The 20,402-nt window shown below is 40.6% G+C and overlaps 1 protein-coding gene across 1 annotated transcript; it reads right to left on the reverse strand.

Moving 5' to 3' along the window:
- Positions 1–3,576: 3,576 nt before the first annotated feature.
- On the reverse strand, positions 3,577–14,922 carry LOC109926542 (aquaporin-4). The gene is made up of 5 exons (XM_048618919.1): positions 14,908–14,922; positions 12,315–12,671; positions 10,684–10,848; positions 8,766–8,846; positions 3,577–3,795 (listed from the first exon to the last, which is right to left on the reverse strand). Exons 1-5 carry the CDS (start codon positions 14,920–14,922, stop codon positions 3,577–3,579), a joined length of 837 nt encoding a protein of 278 aa, XP_048474876.1.
- Between the last annotated feature and the right edge of the window lie 5,480 nt (positions 14,923–20,402).

Genomic DNA, 20,402 nt, shown 5'->3' on the forward strand with positions numbered 1-20,402 from the left:
ATGATAAACCTGTGTAAGACACTGGTTCAGCCTCAATGAGAATATTTATTGTATTCACTTATGGGGTGTGGGCCAGCATTTATTGCCCTTCCCTAGTTGCCCTTGAGAAAGTGGTAATGAGCTGCCTTCTTGAACTGCTGCAGTCCATGTGCTGTGAGTAGACCCACAATGCAATTAGGGATTGAATTTCAGGATTTTGACCAAGCAACACTGAAGGAATTGTGATATATTTCCAAGTCAGGATGGTGAGTGTTTTGGAGGAGAATTTGTGGGTGGTATTTCCTGCCCTTGTCTGTAGTTGGTAGAGGTCGCTGATTTAGTGGGTGTTGTTGAAGGACCCTTAATGTGTTGCTACAGTGCATGTTCTAGATGGTACACACTGCTCCTACTGAATGTCAGTGGTGGAGGGAGTGGATGCTTGTGGATGTATTGCCAATTAAATGGGCTGCTTTGTCCTGGATGGTATCAAGCTTCTTGAGTGTTGTTGGAGCTGCACTCATCCTGGCAAATGGGGAGTATTCTATCACACTCCTGACTTGTGCCTTATAGACGGTCCAGGATTTGGGGAGTCAGGAGGTGTGTTACTCCTGCAGGATTCCTATCTTCTGATCTGCTCTTGTAGCCATTGTATTTATATGGCTCATCCAGTTCAGTTTCTGGTCAATGGTAACCCCCCAACATGTTAATTTTGGGGTTTCAGTGATAGTTACGCCATTGAATGTCAAGGGACAATGGCTGTATTTTCTCTTGGTGGCAATGGTCTTGTGGCGTGAATGTTACTTGCCTCATTTCAGTCCAAGCCTGGATATTGTCCAGGTCTTGCTGCATTTGAACATGGACTGCTTCAGTATCTGAGGAGTCGTGATCAGTGCTGAACATTGTATAGTCATCAGTGAACATCCCCACTTCTGACTTTAGAATGGATGGGAGGTTGTTGATGAAGCAGCTAAGGTTGACTGGGCACCACACTTTAGAAAAGATGTGAAGGCTTTGGAGAGGGTGCAGAAAAGCAGAGAATGGTTCCAGAGAATAGCTGTTTCATTTACGTAGACAGATGGGAGAAGATTGGAAAAGGGAAGGTTAGGAGGAGATTGCATTGAGATATTAATAATTATGAGGGCTTTGAACTGTAGATTAGGTGATGCTGTAACAATTGGTGGAAGGATTAGGAACCAGAGGACACTTTTAAGATGATTGCCAAAGCAACAACAGCAACATGGGGAAAATCTTGCGGTTAGGATTTGGGATGCACTGCTTGCGATTATGAAGGGGCAGATGCAATCATGTTTTCAAATGAGAATTGGATAATAAACTAGAGACAAAACATTTACAGAGCTACTGGGAAGAGGCAGAAGAGTGGGAATGGGTGAGTTACACCTGCAGAGGGCAACATGAACTTGATGGGCTGAGTGACCTCCTTCTGTGCTGTAATCGTTTTATGTGCTGTAATCATTTTATGATTCTAAGATTTGCAAAGAGCTATTTAAACTGTTTTTAAAAGTTGAACAATGGGAATTAAACCATTGAACATTTCTTTGATCTATTATTCATAATGTACCATTTCCAGCAAAACTAGACATAGTTGATAATCTAGCTAGCATTTTGGAAAAGTTTCAAGAGAATTTGGGACAATTATTGCGCCACATCAAAGGTGTCAACATTGACAATACTAATTACTATCATGGGAAAGAAGATCTATGAATAATTGTTCAGCTTAACACAGATGAAGACAGGCTTGACATAGATATTGTTCTTAATAAGATGAAGCAGATTTGTGTTCAAATAAAAGTTAAAAACATTCCAACGTCCCAGAGTTACACAGCATCAAAGGGAAGGAGGCATGTCCTGCATGGGATCGGAAATTGCGAGTACAGAACTGTTCCTCAAAGTGCCATAGAGTGTGGAGTGAAGTCAAAATGACTCTTCCCTAATTAATAGAACTTGGCTCAATTATTACAAACTGCATACTTAATTGACTTTTCAAATTTTGTTACAAGGAAACATTCATATTTTGTACAGATTTAAAGGAATTGATCATTTGGGGTTGTGTACACTTTTTTGAGATTTTTGATAAAAATATTATTAAATCTTTGGCTTCCAGGGTTTCAATTATTTGTCAATCCTAGAGTCTGATCGTAGAATTTCAACTACTGGCTTTATCACATAACACTTCTCATCTTTGGAAGGTTGTGGAATAACACTGCATTAGATAAAAGCAAAATACTGTGAATGCCAGAATAAAAACAGAAAATTTTGGAAATACTCAGCATTGTCTGTGGAGATGCAGACAGAGTTAATATTTGAGGTCAATGTCCTTGTTTTGAAAGGATGTTGATCTGAAACTTTAACTCTGTTTCTCTCTCCAAAGATTCTACCAGACCTGCAGAGTATTTCCAGCATTTTCTGTTTTTAGTTGTAACACTACTTTAGACTTTGGTTAAAGCTTTTGCTACCAAGTAGTGGCATAAAATATGTTTACTGTAGTTGTTAAAGCTTAGCAAGCTTATCAAGTAATACAACATGAAAATGGATCTTGTTATAAATTTGAAAATTAATTCATAGAATCTCTACAATGTGGAAGGAGGCCATTCAGCCCATTGAGTCCTCACCAACCCTCCAAAGACCATCCCACTCAGACCCACCCCCCACCTATCCCTGTATTTCCCATGACCAATCCACTTAACCTGCACATCTTTGGAATGTGGGAGGAAAATGGATCACCTGGAGAAAACCCACACAGACACTGGGAGAATGTGCAAACTCCACACAGACAGTCACCTGAGGGTGGAATCAAACCTGGGACCCTGGCACTGATAAGGTAGGAGTGCTAACCACTGAGCCACCATGTCATGACTGCCTACCATTAGTTTTAATGAGGATATGATGGATTTACTTTTTAATTCACAAATATTTTGAAGAGTTTCATATTCTGCTCCAAGGATATCAATGGAAACTGTTCCCTTATATAATTTATCTCCCACGATCCCACTATAAAATACATGAACTACCCTCTACTTTCCACCCAGCTTTTATGTCCTATTCTAAAATGTTGAGCTCTTGTTGGGATATGGTTTCACTGGTGCCGATGTGCAGTTCCGTGATGCTGGAATATGGTTTTCTGAGCTATGTGGTGAGAGTGACAAAAAAAAAACTTAAATGAGCTGACTTTTCATTATTCAATGAGGCCAACATATTTGTGCATGGGCATAGTTAGTGCTCAAGCAACCTTGTTTGTAAGGCATTCAATCATGGCAGAATTTCAGCCCAGCTGATGTTCATGTACACACTTTCTAATCAACAAGAGCAGTAACTGGTTGTTCTCCTTAGCCAAAGAGCTGATAGTAATAGTTGAGCCTGAGTTGGTGGCCTTGTGAGATCAGCTAGCTGGGGGATTTGAACTTGGAACTTTCTGGTCTACATGCATCAGGGCAACATTAACCAATGCATTCACCAACAGCACCTCCCAGGGTGTCAAAACTAATTGTTAATGTTTGTGATAAACCATGTGTCTAGCACAGATTTAAAAAGACAATCCAGGCTATCTATATAGGTATATGGAAAAACATAATGTGAACTTTAACTGTGATCCTGCACTTTTGCAGTCTGTTTTGCTCTCATTGCAGACTGTGTGACCGTCAGTAATGATGAACGGGACACACTGGCGGTTTCCACAATCTCGATATCTTTGCAGGTGATACATGCAATGAGCTTTTCTTGAGAGGCACTGGAGGCAAAAAAGAACTCATAAGAAATGCCACCAAGGACAGCACCAAGGATAGGACCAATCCAGTACACCTGCAAGAACAATGAATAAAAAGTTACAATTAACAATATGAGTACTCAATCTTTTATTTGGTGGCATATCTGTGCAGTAGTTATGCTACTTAATGTTTTTTTCTTATATTTGTTCTTGGAATGTGGGCATTGCTAGCCTGGCCAGCATTTATTGCCCATCCCCCACTGCCCTGGTGGTGGTGAGCTACCTTCTTAAACTCCGCAGTCTGTGTGGTGTAGAGACACCCACAGTGCCATTAGGAAAGGAGTTCAAGGATTTTGACTGCTGAAGGAATGGCGATATATTTCCAAGTCAGGATGGTGAGTGGCTTGGAGGGGAACGTTTAGGTGCTGCCCTTGTCCTTCTACTTGGAAGTCATTGTGGGTTTGGAAGGTGCTGCCTAAGGAGCATTGGTGAATTACTACAGTGCATCTTAGAGGAGGTACACACTACTGCTACTGAGTGTCAGTGTTGGAGGGAGTGAATGGCTAAGATGGTGGATAGTGTGCCAATGAAATAGGCTACTTTGTCTTGGATAATGTTGAGCTTTTTGAGTGTTTTCGGAGCTGCACACATTCAGGCACTTAGGGAGTATTCCGGTCATAGCCCTGTCTTGTGCCTTGTAGAAACTGGACAGGCTTCGGAGATTGAGAAGGTGAAATGCTCACCTCAGACTTCCCTGTCTAATGTTGTACAAGTCTACTTTCATCCAGGTATGAACTACTTCAGTAGCTGAGGAGTAGCAAATGGTGAATGTTGTATAGCCATTTCTGACCTTATGTTGGAGGGAGGGTTATTGATGAAGCAGCTGAGATGCTTTGTCTCCAACAATTACAACCATTATCCTTTGTACTACATATAACTCCAATCAGTGGAGAGTTTTCTCCCTGATTCCCATTGACGCTAGTTTTGCTAGAGCTCCTTGATGCCACACTCTGTCAAATACTTTCTCAATGTCGAGGCAGTCATTCTCACTTCATTGCTTGCGTTCTGCTGTCTTGTCTATGCTTGGACCAATAACAAGGTCAGGAACTGCGTGACCCTAGCAGAACCCAAACTGAGCATTGGTGAGCGGATTTTTCCTGAGTAAATTCTGCTTGATAGGATTATTGGTGATACCTTTCTTCATTGCTGATGATTAAGAATAGAATGATGGGGCATAAATTGGCAGGGTGGATTTGTCCTGTTTTTTGTTTACAGGACATACTTGGGCAATTTTCCACATTGTCAGACAGACGCTTGTGTTGTAGCTGTACTGAAACATCTTGACTAGGTGCTTGGCTAGTTCTGGAGAACGTCTTCAGGACTAATGCTGGAATGTTGTCAGGTCCCACAGCCTTTGCTGTATCTGGTGTGTTCACTTGGTTCTTGATATAGCATTGTGGGGTTGGTTGGCTCAGTTGGCTGGATGGCTGGTTTGCGAAGCAGAGTGATACTGACAGCGTGGGTTCAATTCCTGCACTGGCTGAGGTTACCGTGATAGACTGCTCTTCCTCACCTGAGGTATGGTGACCCTCAGGTTAAACCACTAGCATTTGTCTCTTTCTAATGAGAGAGCAGCCCCATGGGCTAATAAGATTATGGCGACTTTATCTTGACCCTAAGTAAATTGAATTAAATTGGCCCTTGTGATTCTAGGGACCTCTGCAAGAGGCCAAGGTGGATCATCCACTTGGCACTTCTGGCTGAAGCCTGTGGCAAACTCTTCAGCCTTATCTTTTTCGCTGACATGCTGTGCTCCCCCATCATTGAGGATGAGGATATTTATGGAGCTGCCTCCTCCTGTTAGTTGTTTAATTGCCTACCAACATTCATGACTGGATGTGGCTGGACTGCAGCGTTTAGATCTGATCCATTAGGATTGTTTAACTTAACCTAACAGTTTTGATGACGCCAAATAAATGTCACTTTTGAACTGAAGGACAGCTAATGATGAATAGTTTTGAGTTTTTGGTGGTTGTCACTTGAATCCACTGGCTTCTGTAAGGGTGAATATTTCATTTTCAACCAAAACTACTGGAACAGGCATTTCATTAATGACCATGTACAACTGCCACTGAACACCACTGTCAATGATAACGTTCAAATCCAATACTGCATGGTGATCGGCACTGTAAGAACACAAACCTCACATTACTGAAGTTAAACTTCATTGGAGGAATGTTTGAATTGATGAGGTTTGTGAGAGATTGTTGTGATACTGCATCCAGTCCTGGTTCCATAAGCCAACAAGGAGAAATCGATTGTATTTGGCACTTACATGGACTGAAAACTCACCAAAAGAAAATAATACTTCAAAAACAAATGTTCTGGAGTAACAGTAACAAAATGTAACTAGTGTAGAGAGGAAAATCAGCAGTAAACTTGACGGCAACCTAAGGTAAGTTCAATGCAAGCAGTTTTGAAATCAGAAACAGAGTATTCGCTACACAAACCTTTATAGGAGAGCAATACTGGGTATTACTGCACTACAATACTTGGCATTACAAACTTGTCACTGTTTTGAACATTTGCCCCATTGCTCACTTTGCCACCATATACCTCATTCCTTTTGCTCTCCAAATATATATTTAATTACATCTTGAGCCCATCCATAGAGTCTGCTTCAATCACTTTTCTTGGTAACTTATTCCACAGTGTTATTACCGTTTGGGTGAAAAGATTTCACCTTGCAAAAGAATTTCTGATGAAGGGTCTAGGCCCGAAACGTCAGCCTCTCTGCTCCTATGATGCTGCTTGGCCTGCTGTGTTCATCCAGCCCTGCACCTTGTTGTCTCGGATTCTCCAGCATCTGCAGTTCCTACTATCTCAGAATATTATCTCCTTTCAGTTTTTAGTGAATATTGGAGCCTTTAATAGTAAATACAGAGACATTAGCCTCACAGCTCACTTGTATAGAAATCATTGTGACTTAAGTAAGATGGAAATGGGGTTTTTACCAAATGTCTGATGACAGAGAAATCCCAGGCAATATAGAGCTGGGAATTAAATTCTTATCTGATTCCAATAGGGTTTAAAAATAATTCTCTCTTCTGACCCACAATGAGATCCAGTTCCAAGTGCTCTGGTAACCTTCAACCATCTCACCTAAGTAGCCTTTCTTAGCTTGTGAAGCCAAACAGTAAGTGCTGGCAGATTCTTTAATCATGGTCCTAACAAAATTGAACCAGTTCAGTCCTCACCTGGTGTCCACACAATTGCATTTATCAATACAGTTCAGTGAATAATGATTAGAAGTGGAATTTCTGAATTATTTTTCCCCTCCTAAGGGGCATTGAGGCAAATTCTGGCAGCCCCTCTCCCACTACAAGGCTAAATCATCAACTCCCATGGTGTGCATGGTTCAGTGCACCACAAGGTTTGCATTTACACCCCTCGAGTTACTTTTCTATCACTTTTGAAATAAATTTAAATCAAACTTAAATGTCACTTTATTCCATCTATATCAGCTAACATTAGGGACTGAAGACAGCAAAAGCTAAAGATTGAAACACCACGTTTAATTATTTTCACCAATAGAACATAACAAGCATTTGGATATGGGACTGATTTTGGTTGCATTCAATCATCCAGACTGCCTGAAGTGTTCTGATATAAACTGTATGTGAACTTAAGGCCCTGATCAGTTTGCAAATAAACAGTATTTATCTAATTGAATTATTTGATTTTTTTTGCATCAGGAATGTTTTGTGCGCTTGATTCACCATGATAAAATGGGTGAAGGACAAACATGTCTGGCCCTTGACAAACTGAGAGTTGATGTATTTTCTCTGCTGTACTTTGCACTATTGCATTTGATTTTCTGAATTTTCCATCCTTGGATTTTCGCCTGCTGCATTTTACTTGCTGTGTTTTTAATTTTCGCATTTGGCTTTTTGCATTTATTTGCTGCACGTTTGCTTTTCTGCACTTGCTATTTCTGGATTTTTAATTGCTGCTTTTTGCTTTCATTATTTCTGCTTAAGTATCGGCATTGCTGGTAAAGCCTACGACCCAAGTGACATTCTTCTATTTGGTAGAAATTCCTTTGTTACTTCAAGAAGGACGCTTAGGAATCAGCCATGTTGATGCGGGATTGGAATCACACTATCATAGAATCCCTACATTGTGGAAGCGGGCCATTCAGCCCATTGAGTCTTCAGTGACCCTCCAAAGAGCAGCCCACCCAGACTAATCCCTTAGCCTATCCCTGAAACTCTGCATTTCCCATGGCCAATCCACCCTAACTTGCACATCTTTGGACTATGGGAAGAAACAGGAGCACCCGGAGGAAACCCACGCAGACACGAGGAGAATGTGCAAACTCCAAACAAACAGTCGCCCGATGGTGGAGGTGCTGTGAGGCAGCAGTGCTAACCACTGAGCCTTTGTGCCACCCCTATTGGTTAGAATGACTAAACAGTTGGGTTTTTAAGCACAATCCAACAGTTTCATAGTCCTTCTTCACTGATAACTGCCTTTTATTTCCAGTTTTTCAAAAAATGAATTGAAATTCTCAGACTGCCATCTGAATTTATGTTTTCCAGATTACTCGTTCAGACCCCTGGGTTACTAGTCCAGTAACAACCACAACAGTACAATACCCATTACCTAGTTCATTTACAATGCACATTTCCCACTTAGACATCATGGGATACAGAAAATCTATCCAATTGTGTTCTAACACTTCCTCTAACTTAGTAATTGTGGATAGGAAGCAGCGTCATTCAGAAATAAATATTCAAAACCTACTTTTTTTGTGCCAAATAGATTTCAGAAATAAACATAAAGGATTTTTTTTTACAAGAACACTTGAGGATGCAGCCATTGTTGGGCTTATCACACAGAATTCCTTTAACCACCTTTGCCAAGCTTTGCTTTTTGCATTCCACTTGAAAAATGTTATTGTTTGTATTAAACATTAGTGCTGCAAAGACCACAAAGCTTCAGTGAAGGCTTTTACAGATGAAAATGCTGCCATATGAAGTGGGCATTGTAAACCTTTGTTTACCCAGTGATGCTCCCAGAATCCGGTGATTATCGCTGGTCCAAGGGATCTTGCAGGATTCAGGCTGCCTCCTGAAAACTTACCCTACAGAAAATAAGCACAGAAATCAGTGAACCCTACTAGTTCCTTGGAGCTGAAGGGAGCACATTACAAAATTTGTGTTCCCCTCACGGTGCTTTGCCAGGTTCCATTGCTTGTCACAAATTCAGATGCATGTTCTCAAACAGTGTCTGTACATAACAGTCAGCCTTTGGAACTGCATGCCTGGAGTCCCTGATACACACTCTCACTCCCTGGTTGGAGCATGAATTAAAATTAAAATTTTATTGCATTCAATTTCAGTTGATTTTAGTGCCAGCACGGGGTAAATCCCAGAATTGTTCCTATATTTAAAGGACTCAGTATGTTTAATCACCTTAGAATCCTAGATTTTACAAGGGAAAGTGTTGTGCACTTACTGCTGCTTTTCAAACATCTCTTGTTGCCTTGTTTTAAGTTTTAAAACTGTTGATTAGTAGGTATTTTTGTTTGTATATTTTTGTAGCTTTAGCAGTACAATTTCTGTCATACCACTGTGAGATCTTTCCTTTCCTATAAGCTATTCTTGTGGCATCCCAGCATATGATGGCCATCTTGAAGACGGTTATGTGTAGTGGAGTGACGCATATTCAGACTAAGACTGAGATGCTCCAAACTAATTTCACATCAGTCTTGCTGCCGAGCAAGTATTATGATTAGGTAAATGTATTGTATACGAACGTCTTGCAACACACAGAACTCCTGAGTGGAAAATTAGGACTTCACTCTGTTCAGTCTTGTATTGTCCTATGTTTCCAATTACAATTCACAGCTTATATGCTGAACTTAGGGGAGTTGGATTCTAAAAGCACAAATTAATGGAGCCTACTTATTACTTTAATGTGATCGCAGCTGATATTATAACTGAGCAAGTCAGATCCCAGACTAAAAAATGGTTTGATAGATTATGTATTTTCTGTTTTAAATGAGGTGGTCTTTCACTGAAACACACGCATTCAATGTTGCAGATTTGGTTTTAACAATACAATGCAACTTTATTATGCAACAGAAATGAAGATAAAATTGAATAAATCAAACAATTTACATACAACACACATTTAAGCTTTTGAAGCACATGGTAAACTACAATCCCATTAATTGAAAGCACTCCTTTATAGTACTCAAGCACCAGAGAGAGATTTCCCTTCTCTATCACACATAGGATTTGACTTAGCTGCGGCTTCAGCTTCCTGGTCTTGAGCATCTGATCACCTCTTCCTTGAGCCTTCATACAACTGAGCTTAGATCTTCTCAGCTTCAAATAACCCCTTCAAAGTTTTAAGCAAGCACCTCTGGTCTGGAACATTTGAACTGAACTCCTTACACCAAGGTAACCTATTTCTTAACAGTTGTAAACCATCTCCCTTTCTCAGGAGCAACTCTTTTATACATCCAGACTTCTGCAAACTACCCAAACAGAAATCCAAAAGCTTTTTCCAAGCTATGGGTGTTTCCTCAAATCAAAAGAAAAAAAAACCTTGACTTTCTAAACTGAAAGGCTAATGCACAGCTACTTATTTTGTTGGCTGATAAAAACTCTCATTGAAAACATAACCCCAGGAACTCTCTCTCTCTCTCTCTCTCTTTCACTAGTTTTTTGTAAAAGAAATCACCATGGCAACGAAAATACCAACAAATAATCATTTAACCCTTTCAGACACACAGACCAAAACCCACATGCCAGTAATTGAACCCTAAACTCTAAAATAAATGATATTAAAATATATATAAATTACACAGCTTAAATCACACTATTACATTGAAAATTGGTCTAGTGTGTAGTGAGTACTCATGTACCATGCAAAATAACACTTTTAATGCAGCAGACATTTGTGTTTCTTACCGATGCCAGGATTCCTGCTGTCAGACTGAGCGCTATTGCCAAACTGCCAGGTTCTCCCACTTCCCTATGCCGGTGATCATCCACTGCAAATATAGTGAAAACCAGCTGGAATGTGGCAAAAATCTCCATGGCAAGTGCTTGGCCAGCATTTCCATCTTTGTTGATCTGCCCAGAAACACGAGAAATCATATAAGATTGTGACTCCCAGGATATATAAAGGAGATTGAGATAGTATATTTTATAAATAAATTGTATAAATACAATTTTTGAGATAGTAAATTTAAATGCTTTACATAGACCTTATATATTGCACAATCACAATCAGAGAAATGCATAATGTTCCTGAAATGCATGTTTCTCTAGATGAAGCCTGTTTCAATAAAGAGCAGCAGAGTTATCCCACTGTCCCACCCAACATCAATCCTTCATCATAAAAACAGATTATCTGGTCATTATCACACTATGAACCATATTCATCATCATATAAACATTGGCGGAATATGGATGTTAGTCTGTGATGCCAACACAACTAAAGCAGAAAGAGCAGAAGTCCATAAAAAAGTGGATTTGCATTTTTGGGGATTTTTATAAATATGGCATAGAGCAATGAAGTAATGATACATTTTGTGCTACACATTGGTTAGGTCATCATTCTGAAGACTGTGTGAAGTCTTGAGCTCCCCACAGAAGAAAGGACATTAAAGCCAAACTGAGCATTCAACAAAGACTCCCTAGGATAGCCACGTTGAAATGAAAGCTGTGAGGAGAGAGTTGAGATACTGGAAATAATTACCATGGACCGAAGGAGAAGGGGAGATTTACTATATCTTTTTTAATCTATGAAGGGCTTTGATACAGTGAATACGAAAAATAAATTCCTATGCTTCAGGAATCAGTGTTGAGAGGCCATCAAATTAAAATTGTCATCAAGACAGTCAGGTGAGAGGCTGGGAGAAATTCATTTATGTAGGGAGTTATATGAGCATTGAAAACTTTGGCAAATAAAATAGTTGAGGCAGAGGTTATTGGATCTCTCAAATTCATGAAACACCAACGTTGAAGCAGAAGATGATATAGAGCAGTGGGGAGAAAACTGGCAAGGGGATTATTCTTTGGTTTCTGTTTCAGGCTTGATGTGCCTCATACTTCCGTAGTTTCAAAATAAAAGAAGTCCCACCATAGATTTTAGGGACATACCACTACTTACTACTTACTTGTGGGAGCACGCGATGATTGCTGCCAGATAGTTACAATTTTCAAGAAAGGAACCTGTCTGGCTTGCGTGTGACTGTTTTTATTCATTCACAGGATGTAGGCATTGCTGGCTAGGTCAGCATTTATTGCACATCCCAAATTGCTCTTGAGGCTGTAATCCTCAGCACCAGACTAACATTTAATAGCCATTGAATTGGTCTGGCAAGCACACCACCTTCTCAGTGTAAATAGCAAGAAGAATTAAATGCCACTGCCTCCTAAAAAGACACAAAATTTTGTCTGCAATACCCTGGTAAAATTTTTTTGTTGTTGTGTTTTATTGTTTCGTTTCCAATCCCCATTTTGGGGAAATGGATCTCAATTGTAAATCAAAAGGGAAAATGTTATGGTAAATGCAGTAATATAAATGGACTTACCATGTTAACTAAGTGCCTTGATGCTGACTTGACTGGCAGTGACATGTAGATTATCCCTGATCCAATCACAGCTCCAAGACATTGAGCCAGAAGGTAGGACCCAAACTGAAGGAAATCCAGTTTCCTGGTGCACAAGAATGCGACTGTGACAGCTGGGTTTACCTGAGCACCGCTAATCTCTCCAAAACAGTGGATCAGGCTGACAGCAGAAAACCCCGCAGCTACAGCCACCTGAATCAACGCTGGAAGTCCATCTTCCTGTCCAGGAGCAGAGGCACCCAAAATAACTGTGACCAAGACCAGGGAACCAACCAGCTCTGCTAAAACTGAACGCCAGAACCTGCGACTCCTCAACTCCTAAAGACAAAAAGGACAGTGTCACTGTGGAAATTATTTTCCTTTCTAGATTTTATTTCCTTACAGATTTTACACTGAAACGTATAGAATTTTACAGAATAGAAACAGAGCATTCAGCCCAACTGATCTGTGCTGGTGTTTATACTCCACTGGAGCCTCCTCCCACCCTTTTTCAACTAACCTTCTCTAATCTTCTATTCCTCCCATCCAAGTGTTCACCAAGCTTCTCCTTGAAGGGAAATGGATCTTCACTTAGCCACTAGGATGCAATGATCTTTTCTGTGCAGTTTTCTACTATTTTCAACATTTATTCCATTGACTTCCACTGCTTTTCTATCATTACTGAGGTAATTTTCTCCTCTCCCCCAAGCCCCACCAAATGCCTCTGTTATTTGCAGTAGTTTCACATTCCTTCACAAGAATGATTTTGACTTGACTCCTGGATGAAGGCTCTGGACTTGCTGACACAAAAAGTTATCTATCTCAAGTGAAGCCTGCAGATTTTTTCACAAAAACCCAGCCCAGACCCCAATGTTCACATAATGTTCGATGAGACCAATAGAAGACTGACAGGCCCCAGTCATCATGTTTTTGATCAGTAAACTGTTGATGTTATCTTGCAAAATAAGTGAGATCCTGGGATATTTAATATTTCAGTTAAAGAATGACTTAAAGATGTCAGGTATGAACATACGGGGCAACGTTTCAATTCTGGTCTTGTACAATTCATCATTTTGGTTTCATTCTCTGCTCACTCCAGTATATTTAGGGGCTTAAGCAATTAACATCAATTAGTAATGGTTTATTCTCTTTCTCTCTCATTCTGTATATTTTTCTCTCACTACCCTAAAATTTACAAGTTCGTATAAGCATCAAAATTACTTTTGCCCACCCCGCCAGCAGACACTTGCAATTATGGAGTTTGTGAGTTATCATAGCAACGCTGGGTTAAATCAGAAAGATTATGCAATATAAGTCATCCATCTGTCAGAACAAATATTGGATGGATTCTAAAACAACCAGCTGATTCACTGTCACCCAAAGTGAATTTATATCCCTGGGCCTCCACTCTCTTTTCATTTTCTTCTCTCTTTCTGTTTCTCTCTCCACTTCTTTCTATCTACATGACAAACATCATGAGGACTAATGGCATTACCATGTAACACGGCCATTTTACAGAAGGTATGCATGGATGATTAGGTTTTATATCTGCTTTCAACACTACACAGGGAAATAGCAGATTCTTCATTATGAATACAAGCTTTCAAGCTGTCACTGTCCCCGTGTTGAAGATTTATGGATGTTACAATGTTTATTGAATAATGCTACAACAAAATTCTCATCTGTCAGCTCAGCAGCAAGATGGGACCAAGCACAAATGATGGAAAGTAAACCACCCAAACAATCCTACAGGAGCCATGTACCTTCTATGTAGTGCAATTACAGATTTTTTTTACATGAGATGTGCACCATTTATGTCACTTCTGCATCCAACTTGGAAAATAAGCACCAGACTCTCCATCATCAAAATATCTAATCCAGCAATTCAGCTCTGCTAACCCGAACATGTCAATTAATCAATTTATAGCCTCTGTGTACAGGATAGAACATTGCATGTGCAAAGAAAAATTGGTAATGTACACAGTTCAAAATGATGAGCTATACATTATATTAACCTTATACAAAGATTCATATAAACTAACAGGTATGTGTGAAGTGCTAACCATAAAATTGATGTGCACTGTGTCTGAGTTGCTTCTTGCTTCTTTATATCCATTTATTTAATAGCCTGGTATTTATTCTCTTCAGTTATCGCCAAATTTAATGTAAGTTTCAATTTTGATCCATTGTCTTTTTGTTTATCTATGTCTCTTTGCAATGCTACATATCCTGCAATTTCTGTCTCTTCTGCCTGTGTTTATTCATAATTTTCATCTTTCAAGCTAATGTATCTAATTTTACTCTTTTATTTGGCTATTTATGTTTTTCCATGACCCTGTATTGATCTATTTGATTAATCCGTCACATGAAGAGAAATCTCTGGATAATTCAAAAATGCACTTTTAAAAGCTGTAATCGGCAGAAAAAACAGTGAGCACTTCAAACCACTTGTTAAAGTACGCTTGAACAAGATCATTTAGCATCCTGTGATGAACAAACTAGAAATAAACACTAATTGCCATCAAGCTGTTAATATTCCCTGATCGGGTGGGGAGAATTAAACCATTTTCCTTACCTCTCGAAAGGACATGCTGAGTCCCAAGCAGAGATGCTTCTCCTGATTGATCTCACTCCAGAATATTTTTTCTGAGCTGCGTTTTTCAACAGAACTACAAGGGATCCTCAAAGTGCTCACGAGTCGGACATACAAGCAAACTGGCAAACCTATCACTCTCCAATGAAACAAATGATATTTAATTCTGCAGCCAACTTCCTCCTCCTCTGGTGGTGGGAGCCTTCTGCCTTGTACGGTGACAGTTTGCACTGTGGTGGTCCGTTTTGTGTGAAGCATCACCCGCTGTGACTCAGGCGCCCCCACTCTGACATGGCAGTCTGGGCTAAGAGGATGCAGGAATCGCTGGCCTCCGTTTACTCTGGGTCCTCTTCTTGGCCAGCCAAGCTTTATGTTTCTGTTCGTCTCTTCCAAAGCCCTTCCTGACAGTCAGCATCCAGAATCCTGATTTACAGCATCTGCAGTTCTTTTGGTTTTTAGTCAGCATCCAGAGTTCATAGCTGTCAGCAAACATCTCCCAACTGTCAACATCAATTTCTGCCAAATTCATATCTTTCTAGCAGGCGTCCTTATAGTAGAGGTATGGACACTATGGAATTTGTGACCCAGTGGCCAGTTCACTATACGGAAGGTCTTTGAGTAGACAGCTATCATCCATCTGATGAACATGGCTGAGCCAGCTCAGATGTTGTTGGCTAACCAACGAATGCATGCTGATGGAATTAGCACACTTCGGGACCTCTGAGTTGGTGACCTGGTCTCTGCCCACACAGTGGGGAGGGGGAACCAATTTCCTCTTGTTTGCCGTGTTGGGGCAAATGTCGCGAACTGTGCAGGGCACCTGTGGACTGATGATGATTGTCTTAAGTGCACAACAGACTTTTAAAGATGGCGTGGGCACAAGGGATGCCAGTGATTTCTGGGATATCCATTGAGTAGTGAGTTGTTCTGGAAATGGCACGTGGTAAGAGAGGATTGGAATCAGATGAGAGATGCCATAGGGGCAGGGTAAGTAATTCATGCAGGAAATTTGGTAAGATACATTGAGATAACTCACGTGGCCTCATGACGAAAAATTCTCCGACAAATTTCAACGCAACCCGGACTTAGCCAAAAATTGTAGGATTCAGCCGTCAGTCACTGTTGATAACATTTATAGTAATTCACAGTATACCGTGGAACTAATGAGAAACAATGTGATGAAAACATCCTGGTTCACAAACCCACTGTTAGAACCTGGAAAAGGACAAGACTTGAATATCCTTTTTCTCATCCCTTTGTATTCCCATCAAACAGTGGTAGGAGGTCACGTTATCTTCACAGACAACAGCATTAGATGGGCAAGTTCCTGTGGAGACACCACTAGATCCTGGTTCTGCAGAAGCAATGATCGACGGGAAAGCAGAGCAGATGATATCAATCAGATGAGGGAGGCTGTATACAATATTTGTTCATACTCAATACCCCACACATTGGATGGTGAGAAGAGGTCCAGCTCACAAAGCAAACATCTGTGCAACATGGGCAGAATCTAATCAGTTACTAAGGAAGAGCACCACTGTTCCTACGTTGGCAAGTTTGGCACCCACACACACACACTGTAAACTCCCACGAGTAGCAATGTGACAATGGCCAGATAATTTGTTTCAGTGATATTTGTCGAGGGATAAATCTGCTGTTTTTCAGCTGTCACTCTGGGTCATTTACACAAACCTGAGACGGCAGGAGGGATCTCAGTTTATCACCTTATCTGAAAAATGGCATCTCCAATATGTGCCACCCTGGTGTGGAACTTGAACTCACAACGTTCTGAATCTGAGGTGAGAGATCCTTTCACCTTCCAGACCTTTTTACATAAATTCAAGTTGTCACTGTCTTCCTGTGCAAAAAAGGGATCAGTTGAATCAGATGATCAGGTTCTTTTGGCTGCAAAGATTCTACTGAGTGCTCAAGTGGACATCAGGGATCTTCATGCCAACCCCCCCAGCTTTCCTGAGAAAGAAGGATTTGCATAATGTTCAGCTGATATCAGAGCACAAATGCATCATTTGGAATAGCAGTGACTATTGTCCTGGAAGCAGCCATGAAACCCTTATTGTGTGACATCTCATGGTGCCTGCAACAACGACTTATTTATGGCACCTTTACTGTAATGAAATATCGCAAGGTGCTTCAGGAACACTATAAAACAAAGTATGATACTGAGTTACTTTGGGACAATAGGTCTGCTGAACAAAAACTCAGGGAAGTAGATTTTAATAAGTATCATAGAGGAGGAAAGTGAGGCAGAAAGATGGAAGGAATTCCAGACCCTTGGGTTCTAGACACCTTGAAAGTGTGCTGCCTATGGAGGAGCAATTAAGATTGGGAATGCATAAGAGCCCAGAATGAGAGAAGTGCAGAGATCTCAGAGGGTTGAGGGGCTTAGGGGAGATTATTGAAACAGAAAGGCCATGGAAGGATTTATAAACAGGGATGAGAATTTTAAAATCAAAACATTGCTTGACTGGAAGCCAATGAGGGTCAGGATAACAAGGGAACAGTATTTGCTGTGAGTTAAGACACAGGCAGTAGAGTTCTGGGTGTCCTCAGGTTGATGGAGGGTAGAATATGGGAGACCAGGTGAGAGTGTGCTGGGATAGTCAAGTCTAGAAGGCATGGATGAGGGTATCCACAGACAAGTTGAGACAAGGGTGAAGTCGAGCACTGGTGTGGAGGTGGAAATAAAAGGTCTTTGTCATGATGTAAATACGAGGTCAGGAGCTTAAGCCAGGATCAAATGGTACAGCATTATGTGTTCCTCAGACAAGTGTGCTACAAGTTTTTTTTGGGAAAGCTTTATCTGTATTTGTAGTCTATTCAAAATAGGGGTAAGCCTTTAACAAAATTTGGTGTAAACTGCCTGCACCTTCCCCCATTGTTTTGGCATGATTGTAAAATAAGGGTTAATATTCTTCGTACTGGCATTATTGAGCTATTGAGATCACTCATTCCGCAAGCTTCTCAGTTTGAGATGGCTGAGTGAATCATGAATATGATGAGAGCCCTTGAACTGGGAAAATTATACTAAAATGCAGATTTAAAGATAAATATTGAATTGATGTACTGTTTTCTTCAACAGAAAGCAAGCAACAAGCAGACATCATCTCTTTTGAAGCACACAAATACATGATCAGTGTTTGATCTGCCCTGTGCTGAATCACATGGTTCTAATGAAGTAAAGCGAAGCCTGCAATGTTAATAGAGCTCAAAATAAAGGCACACATTGCAAGGATTAGGTACTGTTTGAGAAGCTCTTTTTAGTTACAACAATCTAAATTAGTTTATGTTGATAACCTTGGTGTATATTATAATAAGTGCAGGCACCAGCCTAATTAGAATGCAGCATTCATGTTGTTAGGTATCCAAGTTTTATCTTTTTCTTCTCACTTGTGTTGGGCTCTGGTTCAAAACCTCACCCAAATAAATTTGCCTTTTGTGAGCTGAGTCAGTCAGGGTCAGCAGGCTATTTGGCCATGTAGTATCTCACAGCTAAACACCATTCTGGCCCTTCACAACAATGATGTCTGCAAGTCGTGTTACAGTGGCAAGTTTTTGGTTCCTGGGCTTTGTTGCATTAACTGAGAAATTAAGTGGATAGAGGCAGACTCTGTTTTTTTTTAAAGAGACCATCGCTGTTGTTGAGACTATCGCTGTTTTTCTTTATTTTTCTCATTTTTGGTTTGAACTGTGAGCTGAAGTTGAGAATTGAACTTGAAACTTTGGACAACAGCTTATTTTGGAAAGGAGGAGAGGCAAACTGATGTTTGTTTATCAGAACTGGTCCAGAAAGAGGTGATGGTCTAATGGTATAATCGCTGGACTGTTAGTTCAGAGACCTGGGTAATGTTCAGGGGAACCTAGGTTCGAATCCCACCATGGTGGATGATGGAATTTGAATTCAATAAAAATCTGGAATTAAGAGTCTAATAATGTCCATGAATCCATTGTCAGGAAAAACCCATCTGGATCATTAATGCCCTTTAACGAAGGAAACTGCCATCCTTACCTGGTCTGGCCTACATGTGACTCCCAGACCCACAGCAATGGGGCTGATTCTTAACTGCCCTCCGGGCAAATAATGGATGGATAATAAATGCTGGCCTTGCCAGTGATATCCTCATCCCATGAATGAATGTAAAAAAGATAATTGCAGGTGAATTACTGTCCTAAAAATACAGCAGATGTTTCAGCATCAGAATTTGTTATGCTCAATGACTGGCAGCGGGTTTGATGTGGCATTGGTCAATCAAGAGGAGGCTGGTGCTGGCTAGCCAGTCACAGACTATGTTGAAAAAGAAAGTGAAAACCATAGATTGAACTGGTTTCGACTGAGGTTTGGAGGGCTACAGACTGTGTGCTTGGAAACTTCAATGTCCAATGAAGGCAAACCTTTTCTTCCACACCAATCTTTGAGCTACGCGTTTAGATCTTCAATCTCATGACGCTGTACAATTTGCTCGTGGCCAGGAAATTAATCCAGAGATTATTACCTTTTCAGTTCTGCTTTCGAATTTAGCCCCTAGCTGCTCATATTCCCTCAGCAGAACCTCTTTCCTCTTTCTACCGACATCGTTGGTACTTACATAGACCATGACAACGGGATCTTTCCTCTCCCATTCCAAGTTCCTCTGCAGCCCAGATGAGAGATCCAGAACCCGGGCACCAGACAGGCAACACAGCCTTCAGGACTCTCGATTCTGACCAAATAGAACTATACTATGCCCAATTACAATTACATTTCTCTTTTCTCCCCACCCTGCCTTGAATGGCTCCCTGTACCATTTGGTGCTATGGTCAGTTTGCTCATCCTCCCTACAGCCTCCACTCTTATCCACACAGGGCACAAGAATCTCAAACTTGTCTAACAAGCTCAAGGGCTGAGGCTTCTGGAGTACTACCTTTGCCTGCCTTGCTCGTAGACACGTGTCATAAAATGTTAGATTGACTTGTGGGAGTGACAGGTGATCATTGAATTAAAGGATCCAGAAATGTAACACTTCCATTCATGGGTTAGCTATGCAGTTTGAGATTACTTTTCCCCAACTATAACACAATTCAAATGTTTTCTAACCTGTTGTTACTAATTTACTTGAGTTTAATTCTCTTTAAACTGCTTTTCCCCAACAAACTGGCAGATCTGATTAAGCTTCCTGATTATTATCGACCAACGATTAGCCATACAGACAAATTCCACTTCACACCATAGGGAAACCAATTCTGGCTCTGTGTGCAACTGAATGTGTACCCATCTCTTCGTAAATGAAGTAGAGTTTCTCAAACTGAAATTTCTGTCCTTGGACTTTCATTATCCTTTGAAGTATTTAATCCTGATAAATTTGGAGACAGAATACTATGTTTAGGTGAGCCAACTGTGATCACAGTTGTTTGTGATATCACTGTCTGTGAGGAGAGATGCTTGGCATTACGCTTTTTGTTGTCCAGGGCCGATGGGCAGG

This window comes from Rhincodon typus, chromosome 41 (assembly GCF_021869965.1).
Source record: "Rhincodon typus isolate 14 chromosome 41, sRhiTyp1.1, whole genome shotgun sequence".
In the NCBI taxonomy this organism is placed as follows: Eukaryota; Metazoa; Chordata; class Chondrichthyes; order Orectolobiformes; family Rhincodontidae; genus Rhincodon; species Rhincodon typus.